At 48.4% G+C, this 13,978-nt stretch overlaps 4 protein-coding genes across 4 annotated transcripts; 2 read left to right on the top strand and 2 right to left on the bottom strand.

The window, feature by feature from the left end:
- Window positions 1-1,578: 1,578 nt before the first annotated feature.
- Window positions 1,579-3,638, bottom strand: BP5553_04928 (Uncharacterized protein; the record flags this gene model as incomplete). The annotated part of the gene is made up of 3 exons (XM_032013551.1): window positions 1,579-2,418; window positions 2,463-3,536; window positions 3,591-3,638. The coding sequence occupies 3 exons, from the start codon at window positions 3,636-3,638 to the stop codon at window positions 1,579-1,581; spliced, it is 1,962 nt and encodes a 653-aa protein (XP_031870151.1).
- Window positions 3,639-5,548: 1,910 nt separating this feature from the next.
- BP5553_04927 (Uncharacterized protein) lies at window positions 5,549-7,230 on the bottom strand (the record flags this gene model as incomplete). The annotated part of the gene is made up of 4 exons (XM_032013550.1): window positions 5,549-5,691; window positions 5,750-6,994; window positions 7,058-7,145; window positions 7,207-7,230. The coding sequence occupies 4 exons, from the start codon at window positions 7,228-7,230 to the stop codon at window positions 5,549-5,551; spliced, it is 1,500 nt and encodes a 499-aa protein (XP_031870150.1).
- Window positions 7,231-7,976: 746 nt separating this feature from the next.
- On the top strand, window positions 7,977-10,201 carry BP5553_04926 (Amine oxidase; the record flags this gene model as incomplete). Its single annotated transcript, XM_032013549.1, has 4 exons — window positions 7,977-8,018; window positions 8,097-8,528; window positions 8,584-9,106; window positions 9,159-10,201. 4 exons carry the CDS (start codon window positions 7,977-7,979, stop codon window positions 10,199-10,201), a joined length of 2,040 nt encoding a protein of 679 aa, XP_031870149.1.
- A 923-nt stretch (window positions 10,202-11,124) lies between these two features.
- On the top strand, window positions 11,125-13,438 carry BP5553_04925 (Uncharacterized protein; the record flags this gene model as incomplete). The annotated part of the gene is made up of 2 exons (XM_032013548.1): window positions 11,125-11,712; window positions 11,765-13,438. 2 exons carry the CDS (start codon window positions 11,125-11,127, stop codon window positions 13,436-13,438), a joined length of 2,262 nt encoding a protein of 753 aa, XP_031870148.1.
- Window positions 13,439-13,978: the final 540 nt, after the last annotated feature.

Below are 13,978 nucleotides of genomic sequence, written 5' to 3'. Positions count from 1 at the left end.
AGATGGAGATGGCTTATAGCATTAGGGGGTTTCAATTACTGAAGCCCAAAGGGCGTTGTCATACCGGTTTACGGGGCATTTGCATTCTGCATGTAGAATTAGAATTAGAGCTTTGAAGTGACCAATGATCAACGGTTTGGAACATTACTCCGCACTCGTATTCGTATGAGGTAGAGATTCTCTCAGCGCAGCGAACTTGCGCCGCTTACCTTACCACGTGTACTGTACGTACTCGAGTAGTACCTTCATATAACAGAAGTGTTCGCCCCTATTCAACTATTCATTTCACCTGTTTCGGGGCCCTTCAAAAACCCCAACCTCAACCTCAACCTCAACCTCAACTTCCTTTAGGATTACAAAACTTTTCGTTTACTGCAGCCACTGGTCTCAAGGGCAAGTACATATCATTTGGTAATCGATAGGTCTATCGGGACGAAGGTGTGGGTGGTACGACGTATGTGGTGCTACGTATGTGGTGCAGGATCAGTCTTGCCAATAGATTGGTAACGAGCTGACAGCCACGGGTATGTACGAAGTACTGGATCAATATTCATGCGCCTCCTTGTGCGATACTCAGAATAGATCTTGTGGTTCGCGATTTATTGATGCTGCATCCATTCCAAAGGCGCTAATTGATAGCATTATACAGCCATCTATTTTGAAAATAATGTGCCACGATGAGATAGTATATCTAGATTGAAACCGTGATATTTTTGGGTGACAAGAGGCACAGATAATCATATTAAAGGATCCAAGAAGTACCACCGGCTTCCCGGGCCCCCTAGCCTAGCAATCCTATAGCGAGGCCCTCATGTATCAGACAATGGACCGAGACCGAGGGAGGACGTGGCGACCGAGAGTTAATAATCGCGACCATGCCTTTGAATCTGACTCGGAGGTCTCACAGTCATGCGCATCTCCCGTCTGACTAGGGGTAAGCCCACGATAAAATGCGGATGCACAATCATGGAGTGAGTTCAAAGACCTCGGAGCCATAAGTCGGGAGAAGCCACTCCAACGAAGTTATCAGGCAGTTGGTCGCGGATCAAGACAACACCAAAGGCTGTCGCATCAATAATACAGGGTTGAATTAGAGATAAAATAGTGATAGACTGAGGTAATTCAAAGGGAGTGAGACATGTATCGCTATCCTTAAACATCCCGGGACATGTAAAACGGGGCAGTTATCAACGAGTGAGTTTCTAAAACTACATACTAGTGTCGAGTTTGCAATGTATTTTCCATGGAGGTTTCTTCAGAATTCCAAGACCTCTGATATGATGCAAGCCATGATTTACGGGAACGTAGCATGACCTTGGGGGCGGTGTGTGAATCTAACGTTGCAAAGTATCTAGTGCTAGACTAAGAAGATAGATCTATTATATTATGTTCTAGATGATATTGAGGCTCAAACCATATATTTTATCACCTGGTGGTTGGTGTAATGTTTGTGCGACATATCGCTATCTTTTTCTGATCAAAAGCGTTCGGCGCCCTAGCTTTTCCCTCAATATTTGCGCCATGATGCCAGAGGCTGAGATGAGACGAAGTCACTTGCTCTCCTGGAGATGCTTCAAATCAAACCGGTATGATTCTCAAATTCATTGCCGTAAGAGCCTCTCTCCAGTCCATCGAAGTCTCGCTGTTGTCCAACTGCGCCCAAACGCTATGAATAATACTTTGCTGTCTGGAGTAATTTCCCATTTGATATTTCTGCACTCGACTCCACCACTTGTCCCACTGACTACGATCTTCGTCGACAGCCTCGCAGGAGGCAATAAATGCTGGCCACGTGATTGGTGCTGGCAAGGAGCTCCTGTCCCTGCAGAAGGAGTCTTTAAGATCTTCCGCCTCGTTCATAGCAGCAATGGCCGTTTGTTGCTCTAGATGAAGGCATTCCCTGGCACACTTTTGTATCGAACGATAGTAATATATTAGAGCTGCGGAGTGAAATGCCCTTGCCTGGGCACGTGCTATTTTTAACATATGTTCTTGCGCTGGGTCAATTGCAGAGAACGGTTCGGAATATATTGTCCAAGAGGATAGATCGTCCCCTAGTGTCTCACAAGCCTGCATGAGAGTTTGGGGGTATACTTGATCTTTGTAGTAGGCGATATATTGTATAAGTCGGAAAATCTTGAGAATGGCCCCAGCGATAGATGTGGTAATTCCGTAGATGAACTCAATACTAGGCTCTGAGTAGTCAAAGTCGGCACCAGTTGGAACGTGGTCAACTCCAGGCCACGGCTTAGGTTCTGGTTGTGGCAGCGCTGTCTGAGCAAATAGATGCAGCATTCTGCATATAATATTGAGTTGACGAGTTTCCCGACTAACTAAACTTCCATAGTGCCGGGAGGCTTGAAGTCGAATCGCTGCCTCTAAGTGAATCCAATGGTCATGAGTACCGCCATCGATAATCTAAATCTTAGCAGGGCTCACACAAAGACATCGAGAACACTCACATCTGCGGACACCAGAGACAGAATGGCTGTCATCAGGTCCTTGTAATTACTTGATTGTGTTGCTAGGGCACTTCGAAGTGCAATGAGCGCACGTTGTTTATGATGACAAGCAAGTTGCTGAAGGCCCTCTTCTCCAGATCGTAGGCTAAGCAAGTGCGTTGCAGCCGTGGACATAAGACTGTGAAAAACCGTAACACCTGGCGAATAAACGCGATCTGAGCCCCTTGCTACTTCTAGATCGGGAGACCCCTCAATTGCAAGCGGGAGGTATATGGTTCTAAAGGGATTTCCTTGGTGAAAAACCGGCTGCATTAGGTGTACCATATGTTTCGTGTAATGATGTATCAGCATAGCAGCTGTCGGGTTCCCACCTAGGGGTGTGGAAAGACCGTAATCGAGTTTCATTAATTTCCTGTTTCGAAGCCATGATTCGGTGCCATTCAAAGGCGCGTTTGACCAATGGGTTAGTTGGTTTGCTTGGCCGGGTGTTTGCAGCGCTGTGTCATCCAATTCTGGCGGTATCAGAGCGATTGTCTGAGGTTGAGAAGAAATTATACTCAAAAGTTCAATAACCCTTCTCCCTTCATCGTCGACACCATCATCACAGAAAGGCATCTTATCGGACGACTCAGTAAGGGCTTGGGTCGATATTCCCATCGGATCTCGTTCGTCGGGGTAACTTATAGGATCGCCTGTTGGGCCTGTTGATGAGTCTGGCGAATCGGAAAATGCTTCATAACCTGGGCTAAACGGCGTGTTCGGCAGTTCGAAAGCATCGTCTGAGATGGTTGATTGACTTCCTCCTACATAATCTATACTATTGCTTTGATGCTGAGAGCCTAATTCATCGCAGTTGTAGTGCGTCTCTTGAAATGGCGAGCGCTCTCCAGCTTCGTTGGCCCCAGCGTGAGTGTCCGAGGTTGCTGAATCCGAATAAGAAGAAGGGTTGAGCCCAAAAACCGAGAAAGGGCCGAAGGTAGTCGTAGCTGGATTGGTGGCAGATTGATCGATTTTTGTAATGGACTGCATAACTTCATCTTCTGTCATTAGGTTGCAGGGGTTTCTGTCTAAGAGCTTGGAATCAGTATTATTTCCCTCTTATCAGCGTATCAGAGAGGCCAAACTCACCTGGCTTAATCTGCCGCCGGCTTGCGCGCGACTTCTGAAGCCTCCCATTCTGCCCAGTGTTCCAAATCAGTCGCACATCGTATCCAGCGCACGCAAGCTTTGCCTCTTCACATATTCTACAGGCGAAGGGCCTCTCATCGCATTTGACGCGGCGCTTGCGGCAAGTCCAGCAGCTGCAGCATGTCAGACAAACCTACTTAAACGATGACGATCGATGATATTACCCTGTATAGGACAGTGACCTGGGGGTTTTTGTTCCGCGCCCCTCACGCCCATTGACGCCATTCAAGCCCCATATCACTTCTGTCATATCAACGAGAATATTCTGTGTTGTGTTTACGCGTGGGATCGCCGTGTGGATGCTAATGCATCGTAAGCATTGTAATAGGTATGCATCGATGCAGGTGCGAAGGATGTGAGGGCAGAACGGTGGCGACAAGCGGAATTTGATAAGACTTGGGGTAAACGCGGGGTTTCGGGCATGTCAATAGAGTAGTCTCGATAAGAACGATAACCGTCATTTGGAGCTGATGCTACCAACACTCTCATTGGTAGAAATCTGTGAAATATGGCATTCGCGACCCGGCTAGAATAAGATTATGATAGGAGTAAGATTACTCGTAACTTTTGATAACGGGCATGTGCATGTATACCTACCTATTTATCTAAAGAGATTAGTGCGCATCGGAGTGGACGAACGACGATCAGTGATAGGCTAATCTCTTGGCAATGGTATATATCAAGGGTCACCACCCATTAGACAGTTATTATACTTGACTGGATCAATCGGTCTTCTATCTTGATCCAACAAAAGGAAGTTGCGCATTGGGTTTGTGATTTGAAAACTAAGTCTATATCAGGAGACAAGCATTCCGTTAAAAGCTTCCATAGATTTGATTTGAATGAGGGTGGCGTCTACAGAAAGAGGGCACTTAAAAAGACCCCTACAAATAAGATCCCCAACCACCATATCCATCATTCGATCCAGGTTACAACAGATCAGCATAGCTAAAGTTGAAGCTTGAAACCGTCGGATTAGTACGGTCCATTGGGAATTGGGCGAAGTCTCGAAGTCCCAGAGTCCAAGGGGAGTTGAATGGAACTTGGATTTTGGAAGTGTGGTGCTCAAGTTGCCTAGGTAGGTACATGTACCTAAGGTAAGGTACCTAGGGTGTGGATCCCCGGGATCATGGGCTAGACTACTACATAAAACCTGAAAACCCTTAATAATAATGACTTGTACATAGGTACAGTACCTTACTCAACAGTCTACTTCGTAGGACATTACATACATCAATTCCTGTAGCCGATGAGCTGTGAACCCCTCCCCGAGCCTTCCGTATACACTCTTTCTATGATTTCCCCCGCAACCACTAAATGCAAGCCGAAGTTTGCAATACGTAAGGATACTTATCGTTACCTCCAAAGGCAAGGCGTCAGCCGCCACATTAATCGATTCCAAGCCTCTTTTCGTGGGCACATTTGAACAAAGCCTGCCAACGCCTGCAATTCCTTGCAACCGGTTCTCGGACCAAGGGAAAGTTTCACTTGTTAGTTTGGTTTCTAAAGGTATGCATATTCTGAGACTTTTGCCTCCGAGTCAGCTGTCTACATCGGCTTGCAACGGATACAACGTGGACCATGGAAATTTGGAGAGAGTAGTTTCTGCGCTCCGGATATTTCCTGGTGTTAATCTGTTGAGTTTAATGGAATTGTTATGTTTTGGTAGGCCATAAGGACATAGTATGGTCGTATGCTGTACAGTATTACGACCAAGAAAACATAATCTCTCTATTAAATTATCAACAGTACAGCTCAATGGAAACATAAATAGGCGAGAAACTTTTCAGATGAAGCGTCTTGGTTTATTTGGATTAAGTAAGAGGAAATGATATAACAGGAATCAAAAGTCACCGGAATATGAAATCTTGATGATGCTAGATTTTACACTCCGTAGTTTACAATTTTGATAGTGGCTCAATCGAGAGAGTACCGGTTTTCGCGATTAAGTACTCCTCGATGGCCACATCTTTGCCAGCCTCCTTGCCGTAACCCGATTCCTTGATCCCTCCAAAAGGGGATTCTGCTCCCGAGGAATTTCCTGTTGACACAATCAGTCAGCCATGAACGCGAAGTTTGGTAAATTGGATCGGTCGAACCTGTGTTCATGCCAATCATGCCGGCTTCAAGATTCTCAAGTAGTCTCCAAGTCCGGTTGACATCCTTGGTAAAGAAATACGACGCAAGGCCCATTGATGTATCGTTTGCCATTTTGACGACCTCCTCCTCCGTCTCAAACTTGTACAAGCCTAGAAGAGGCCCAAAAATCTCCTCCTGCGTTGTCATCATTGAAGAAGTCATACCAGAAATGATAGTGGGCTCGAAGAAATACCCGCCGAGGGTCTTAGGTCGCTTGCCGCCGGATAAAATCTTGCCTCCCTTGGAAACAGCGTCTGAGATATGCCTCTCTAGTTTTTCGATGCCTCGGGGGGTTGTAAGTGCACCCATGGTAGTGGAGGGCTCGGCGCCGTGCCCCACGCGGAGACTTTGCGTTGCCTTCAGTATCATCTGTGCGAACTTGTCGTATACACCACTCTGAACATACACTCTGTTTGCGTGAGTGCAAGCTTGTCCTGCGGTACGCCATTTAAGGATCATGAGTGCAGCCACAGCTTGTTCAAGATCTCCGTCATTGAAGATGATGAAGGGACAATTGCCACCCAGCTCGAGGGTGACCTTTTTAAGACCTTCACTACAATGTTTAGCAATGAGCTTTCCCACTGCAGTACTTCCTGTAAAGGTGACCTTGCGTACAAGGGGATGTTTGCAGAGAGACTCGCTGACAGATGGCGTATTGCGGTTATCGGTGGTAATAACGTTAAAAACACCCCGCGGAAAACCGGCGCGCAGGGCCAGGTCAGCCAGCGCCAAAACACTCAGAGGTGTTTCTGGAGATGGTTTCACGACCGTGGTGCAGCCAGCTGCCAGAGCCGCCGCGACCTTGCGAATGATCATAGCGATTGGGAAGTTCCACGGAACGAGAGCAACGCTCACGCCGATGGGCTGCTTAACGACGAAAGTACGCCGTCCAGAGACGGACGGTACAGCAATGGAGCCCCGGATCCTCTCTGCTTCACCAGCAAACCACCACGCAAAGCCAAGGGCATAGTCAACCTCACCGCGTGCTTCTACCAGCGGCTTACCAGTCTCGTAAACAACAAGTTTAGCAATGTCCTCCCGAGCGTTGGTGATAAGCTCATGCCACTTCAAAAGCATCTGGGCCCGCTGGCGGGGGTTGACATGACGGTATTCGAGGAACGCTTCATGCGACGTCTTGACAAATTTGTCCACGGCAGGAAACTTGTTGGTTGGACAGGCTGCAAACACCTTTCCAGTGCCAGGATCTGTTTTCCCCCAAATCGTCTCAGAAACTTATTCTTAAAATAATAGGTCACAAATGGTCTCACCTTCGATATCAAACGTCTCTCCAGATAGGGACTGAATCCAATCACCATTCAACAACGCACTCTCGTGCAAGAGGGACGGATCGTCTAGCTGAAAAAGATAGATGAGCTCAGGGACGAACTGCGTAAACAATGGAAATACTTTATCTTACCTGGAAAGGCAATTGCTTAGGCATGGTCGCTTGAGAGAAGGTGATTTGAGAAAGGAAGACAGCCAGCGTTGGATTGATGCGCGAATTACGACCCTTAATAGGATCTTCTTCTCCAGAGACATCAGCTATCGTTAAGATTCATACGGGGGGCTGCCGTCTGCCACGAGAAACAGCCCTTTCCACTCTGTGCCGATGACCCCGCGGTCATTTGCCACATCATCTCCATACGAGCATACATATGTCTGTCGGCTTGCCTTTGGAGGTGCGATGTGCGCTCCCCGCTGCTCAAGGACCGAGCATGCGGGAAGTTGTGGATGCAATTTGAGACGTCGTCGCTGGAGCATACCTTTAGAGGACATTATTGCCAGGGCGAGCGGAGCTCCCCCGAAGCTGTCCTCCGTGGGTTCCCCGGGATTCTCATCCCGTGCTTTCGTGTGGCGCAAATTTGTAATAACAATGGTTCCTCACTAACCTTTGGAGGTGAAAAGACGCGGACACGACTCCATACCATGACAACGCGTCGTCGTGAAAGGCAGCTACCGCCGAGATCAGCGATCGCGCCCAGAACAACCACTCTTTGAACGATTTCTACTCCACGTGATTCGATTTTGATCCCAGGAATTGGCAACATTCAAAATGTCGGGCTTCCGCTGCGTAGAATCTCTTTTCATCGAACTCCACATACCTTTCAAGCATTGCACTCTCGTTCGAAGTCACCGTTCGTTTCCAGTACAACCAAGACTACCCGTTGCGCCATAATAGCCTCGACCATGCACCCTTTCGATCCCCTCACGCCGGAGGAGATCTCCAGAGTAAATTTTCCCTCTTCTGACTTTTTATGCACTCTCAATATCCAATTCATTGTTGACTGACTAAGAGCCTTTGCTTAGGCCTCTGGTATCGTTCGTCCGCATTTTGGTGGGCAAGACCCCAACTTCCGGGTCGTTACTTTACAGGAACCCCCCAAAAATCATATGATACAATTTCTCGAGAAAGAACATCGTAAGCAACCTACAGGACCGGCGCCTACTCGCTGTGCGCGTGTCGAGGTTGTAGTGAAGGGCTACAATAGGAACAATGAGCTCTTCGAGTTACTTGTCGATCTCGACCACGACAAGGTGGTCAAAAAACAACACCAGAAAGGCAAGCATTCTTACATCGATGCTGCGTATATGAAAAGTGTGGAGGCGGCCTGTCTGGCCAACGAGGAAGTGCAAGCTGAAATACGCGGCCTCGACCTCCCTCCTGGTTCCACTGTTGTGGTTGAACCATGGGCGTATGCCACTGATGGAATGAATGACATGACGCAGCGGGTCACAATGGTAGGCATATATCCCTTCTGTGGATGAACTGGGCCGGAGCTAATCGCACTCCCAGTGTTGGTTCTATCTCCGCTTGATAGAAAATGAAGATGCAAACTACTATGCATACCCCCTTGACGTCTGCGCAGAGGTCTCAGAGCAATTGGAAGTCACCAAAGTCTATCGCTTGCCCACTTCCCCAGACGAGCGAATTCACAATAAACCGCGTCCATTCGATCGCCGCAGGATTCACCCAACCGCATTGAGTGAGTACCATCCGGATTTGAGACCGAATCCGAGAACTACCACCAAGCCATACCAAGTAGTTCAGCCGGAGGGTCCTTCATTCCGGATTCAGGGACAGCACGTGAACTGGGAGAAGTGGAGCTTCAGAGTTGGTTTCAACTATCGTGAAGGATTAACTCTTCACGATATCCGTTACGATGGTCGAAGTCTCTTTTACCGCCTGTCCCTTGCTGAGATGTTTGTGCCCTATGGTGACCCGCGAGCCCCATATCCGCGCAAGGCCGCATTCGATCTGGGCAATGATGGAGCGGGAATCAATGCCAATAATTTACAGCTTGGGTGCGATTGCCTAGGTAAGTACCCACCGAGCAAATGCTTCTTCGTGTGGGCTAACAGTGAGTTTAGGCACCATCAAATACTTCGACGGCTGGCATAATACGGCATCTGGAGAGCCTATGAAGCTACCTAACGTAATATGCTGCCACGAACAGGACGATGGTATCCTGTGGAAGCACACAAATTTCCGGACGCAGAACGCCGTGGTTACCCGAGCCCGCATCCTCGTATTACAGACTATTATTACAGTCAGTAACTACGAGTACATCTTTGCCTTCCATTTTTCTCAGGACGCGTCGATAAACTTCGAGGTGCGCGCCACTGGCATCTTGTCAACAGTGCCTTTGGAATTTGGCCTCAAGGAAAAAGTTCCCTATGGCACCATTGTTGCACCGGGAGTCTTGGCCCCTTATCATCAGCATCTTTTCAGTCTCCGTATTGACCCTGCTATTGATGGCCAAACGAACTCAGTGGTCGTTGAGGAATCAAAAGCCATGCCCGTCGGGGATCAGTCTGTCCATAATCCATTTGGAGTCGGGTACGTGACGGAAAACCGCATCGTGGAGCAAGAGGGCGGGTTTGATCTCGACTTCACCAAGAATCGTGTCTTCAAGTTTGTCAACGAAAACAATATAAACCCGATCACAAACACGCCAGTTGGATTTAAACTTCTGCCCGCCTATAGCCAAATGCTTTTATCTCATCCAAATTCATACCACGCCAAGCGCTCCGAATACTGTACGCATGCAGTGTGGGTTACCAGCTATGAAGACAATGACCATTTCCCATCTGGGCAATACACCATGCAATCCTCTGGTGGTGATGGAATCGCGTCGTCCATCAACAAGCGCAATGCTGCCGGTACTGCACAGTCAGTGCGGAACAGTGATATTGTCGTCTGGCATACCTTTGGCGCGACCCATAACCCACGAATCGAAGACTGGCCGGTCATGCCGAATGAGAGGATGTCGGTAGGCCTGAAACCCGTGAACTTCTTCTCCGGTAACCCAGGCTTGGACGTGGCCGTTTCGACCCAGGAAAATAACAAGAGCGTTTTGGTTAAGGACGAGGATGATAAGACAGATAACGTCTGCTGCCACTCAAGACTGTAATTTAAATTAATCAAGTTCTTAGAATTTTCCACAGATAGCATAGGAGTGGTATTAGAATTAGGGTATAAATAAAACGCCGTGTTCCTACTCTTGAAATTTGTAGCATGCTTCCTCTTTCGTAATGTCAGAGCGTAATAACTTCTCTGTGTAATATTTCCGTACGCTCAATTGAGGCACAGCTCCCTTGCCGGACTCCAATTGCAAATCTTACAGAGGCTATTAACCCTATCTGAAAAGACCGTATTCATTGCCGGTATCTACATCGAGGGCTCAATATCTCACACGGATAGGTGATTTAAACATAATTGGTAGACCGACTCTACTCTGATAAGTCCGATATGTGATTTGCGCTAGGTGAGATACGAGCGGGACGACTCCATGCCGAATGACATACTCCGTGCAGCTACTGAAATAGTGGCAATCTCCAAGGCGGAAGGCGTTTTTCTGGTGTTCGACCAGATACCGCTTACTCAGCCGAGACTCCGCTGAATAGATAAGGGGGATGCGAAAGGGGAAGTCTCCAGCGAACCCAACTAGGTAACAGTCGTTGAAGATCATTGCCATGGCTTTTGGCAGTTTGAACGTGGGGTAGCGTGCTGCCGGAAGTCACGGGTGGTGGCTAGTGAGTCTGCTAGTGACCCTCCCTGAACGCTTAAGCCTTAACCCCATCCTTGGTTCAGCCGTGGCCAGGCGTCTGTTTGCTTCAGGCTCCCGACTTGTGCTGGGATGTGACACTTGGTGCTGAACAGCGACACAGTGCTTTCAATATGTAAGTAATGTTCTAGTTGTAAAAAGAGATAAAGCAGGAGGGGCTTCTGGTGAAAGACGGGCAGAGATAACAGACACAAGCACCCCTATTACCCGCCGCAAATCAGGCCATATCAAACGCCCAACTCTCCTAATTACGCCGTCGCGTCTTCGTCATGACTGCCCACCGCCGCCCCGTGTATTTCAATCCAGGCGCCCGTTCGTGGGTAGCAGAGCCTTTCCAGTCAGCAGAACTGGCTGAAAACTTCCACCGGAAACTCAGGGGCTACCAGAAATCTCCGCTTGTGTCCTTGGACGGCGTAGCAGAGGAGGTTGGCGTAGGGTCGGTAAACATCAAAGATGAGACGAACCGAATTGGGCTCCCATCATTCAAGGTCCTGGGCGCATCATGGGGAGCTTTCCGAGCCGTGACGCTTCAATTGGGGCTCCCGCTCGACTCGACTATTGAAGAAGTGAAAACGCGCTTGTCTGAGCAACCTATTCCGCTATATGCTGCAACACAGGGAAATCATGGGCGTGCAGTGGCTCGCATGGGCGCCATACTCGCAGTGCCCGTTGAGATCCACGTGCCGGCTGATATGAGAGCGGAAACCATAGCATTTATTAAAGGCGAAGGTGCGGCTGTCATCGTGTCAAAGGGACAATATGACGATGCCATGATGGAGGCGCAAGCTGCTTCTCAACAGAACAAAGGTATCCTCGTCCAAGATGTTGCCTTCGACGGGAACGAAGACATCCCGAAGGTAAGTTTTGCCTCGCATTCAGATTATTGTCTCAGTGCTGACCAAATATAAGTGGATTGTCGAGGGTTACTCGACCATGATGCGCGAGATTGATGACCAGCTCAACGGGCAACAGGTTGACCTCGTTATCTGTCCAGTTGGCGCTGGTTCGCTTGCTCAAGCTGCTATCACTCACTGCAAGGCAGCAGGCAGATCTACAGCATTTATGACGGTCGAGTCGGACACGGCAGGCTGCCTGTGGAAGAGCTTGACCCAAGGAGAATCAGTTGTTGAAACAACATCCGCAACTATCATGGCCGGGCTCAACTGTGGGACGCTCTCAAAGGCCGCTTGGCCACCTCTCAAGTCCGGCACTGATGCGAGCTTGACCATTTCTGACTATGAGGCCCATCGGGCAAGTCTTGACCTGCAAAAGCGTGGCATTGCAGCGGGACCTTGCGGTGCTGCTGCCCTGGCCGCTCTTCGCCGGCTGGATGAATCAGACAAGGCTCGATTAGGGCTTAATCAGAAATCTGTCATTGTTCTGCTCTGCACAGAAGGCACTACAACTTACAATATTCCCAAGGATGTATCATCTGATGATGTTATCTCCCTAACTCAAACTTTGGTGCAGATCAACTCCTCAAACCCTGATCTTGGCTCAATCGGAGGCCCAGGCGAGACTGCCCTTGCACAGTATGTTACCGCATGGCTTCGGCACCGCGAGATCGAGAGTCATTGGATTGAGCCAATTGCTGGGCGGCCCTCTGTGGTTGGTGTTGTACGAGGTTCAGGCGGTGGCAAAAGCATCATGTTTAATGGACACCTCGATACTGTTACTCTCCTAGGTTATGATGGCGACGCCTTAAGTGGCGATGTCGTTAATGGGAATATCTATGGCCGGGGATCTGCTGATATGAAGAGTGGCCTTGCGGCTGCCATGGTAGCACTTGTCAATGCCAAGGGCCTAGGTCTCAAAGGTGATGTTATTCTTGCAGCAGTGGCCGATGAGGAAGGGGAGAGTATTGGGACAGAACACGTTATAGAGGCAGGCTGGCGAGCTGACGCAGCTATTGTTGCTGAGCCTACTGATATGGCCGTCATCAACACGCATAAAGGATTCGCGATATTTGAGGTTGATATCTATGGCGTAGCTTCTCACGGATCACGAGCGGACCTTGGTGTTGATGCCATCTGCAAAGCCGGATACTTCCTCGTTGAATTGGACCGCCATGCTCAGGAACTACAGGATCGTTTCGATCAGAACAACAAACCAGAAACCGGCGCTCCGAATATCCACTGCGGCGTCATCAAAGGTGGCGAAGAAGTATCTTCTTACCCTGCCAAATGTACTATATCCATTGATCGCCGCACCATCGCAGGTGAAACCCCTATAACCGTTAGAGATGAACTTCTGAGCATCCTTGAGAAGCTTGCGGTCACTGTCCCTAATTTTAAGTTCGAACTTCGCAACACCTTTTCCCGATCTCCTTATTTTATCGCTCGCGACCATCCCTTCCTCAATCTAGTGGTTGAGCAAGCGACTAAGTCTATAGGCACGGCACCATCGATTCGAGGTGAGCCGTACTGGACAGATATGGCTTTATTATCGGATGTGGGAATTCCGGGAGTTATTTGGGGTCCTAAGGGGTATGGACTGCATGCGAAGACGGAGTGGGTTGAGATCGAATCGGTCCGTCAGCTGGCAGAAGCGTTCGTGGCGATTGAAGCAGACTTTTGCAAATAAATGTATATAGCATAGCAGGATTTTACTAATATACCTCACTAAGGGTTTTTGGAACCACTCTCCCTCGCCTCGTGGATGCTCTGGTCAGTGTGACGACAAAGCTTCCTTGAGTACTACTACCAAACACACGAAAAGACCCTAGTTGCCCAAGGACTTGGAAGCATTGGGTATGATGCCTCAAATCCCTGTTAACAACAATCTCTATTTATTGGAGCAGAGAAGTCGAATATTGAGACCGGGATATTGTTGCGGAAGTGATTGGAGGAGTGAAAAATCAATGTCAAGGTAGTAGATGAACGGATCGCTCTACATCACCAAATAAGCGACGAAGCATTTAAGAGCCTCAAGGCTTCTAATTGCAGAAGCGGTGAAAATTACAAAGAACTTCACGGTTGGGTATGTTTCTAAGGTCTAATCTTGTCGGCATGGTAATACTTGGAAAATGATTGAATACAATTAGATTGCAAGCTTGGATATGATTCGTTGGTAAATTAATAACACTATTTGCTATCTGTTGTAGCACAATTTAATTCAACAACA

The sequence above is a fragment of the Venustampulla echinocandica genome (genome assembly GCF_003357145.1).
Source record: "Venustampulla echinocandica strain BP 5553 chromosome Unknown scaffold_2, whole genome shotgun sequence".
Taxonomy (NCBI): Eukaryota; Fungi; Ascomycota; class Leotiomycetes; order Helotiales; family Pleuroascaceae; genus Venustampulla; species Venustampulla echinocandica.
This window is presented reverse-complemented; position numbering and strand designations above follow the sequence as displayed.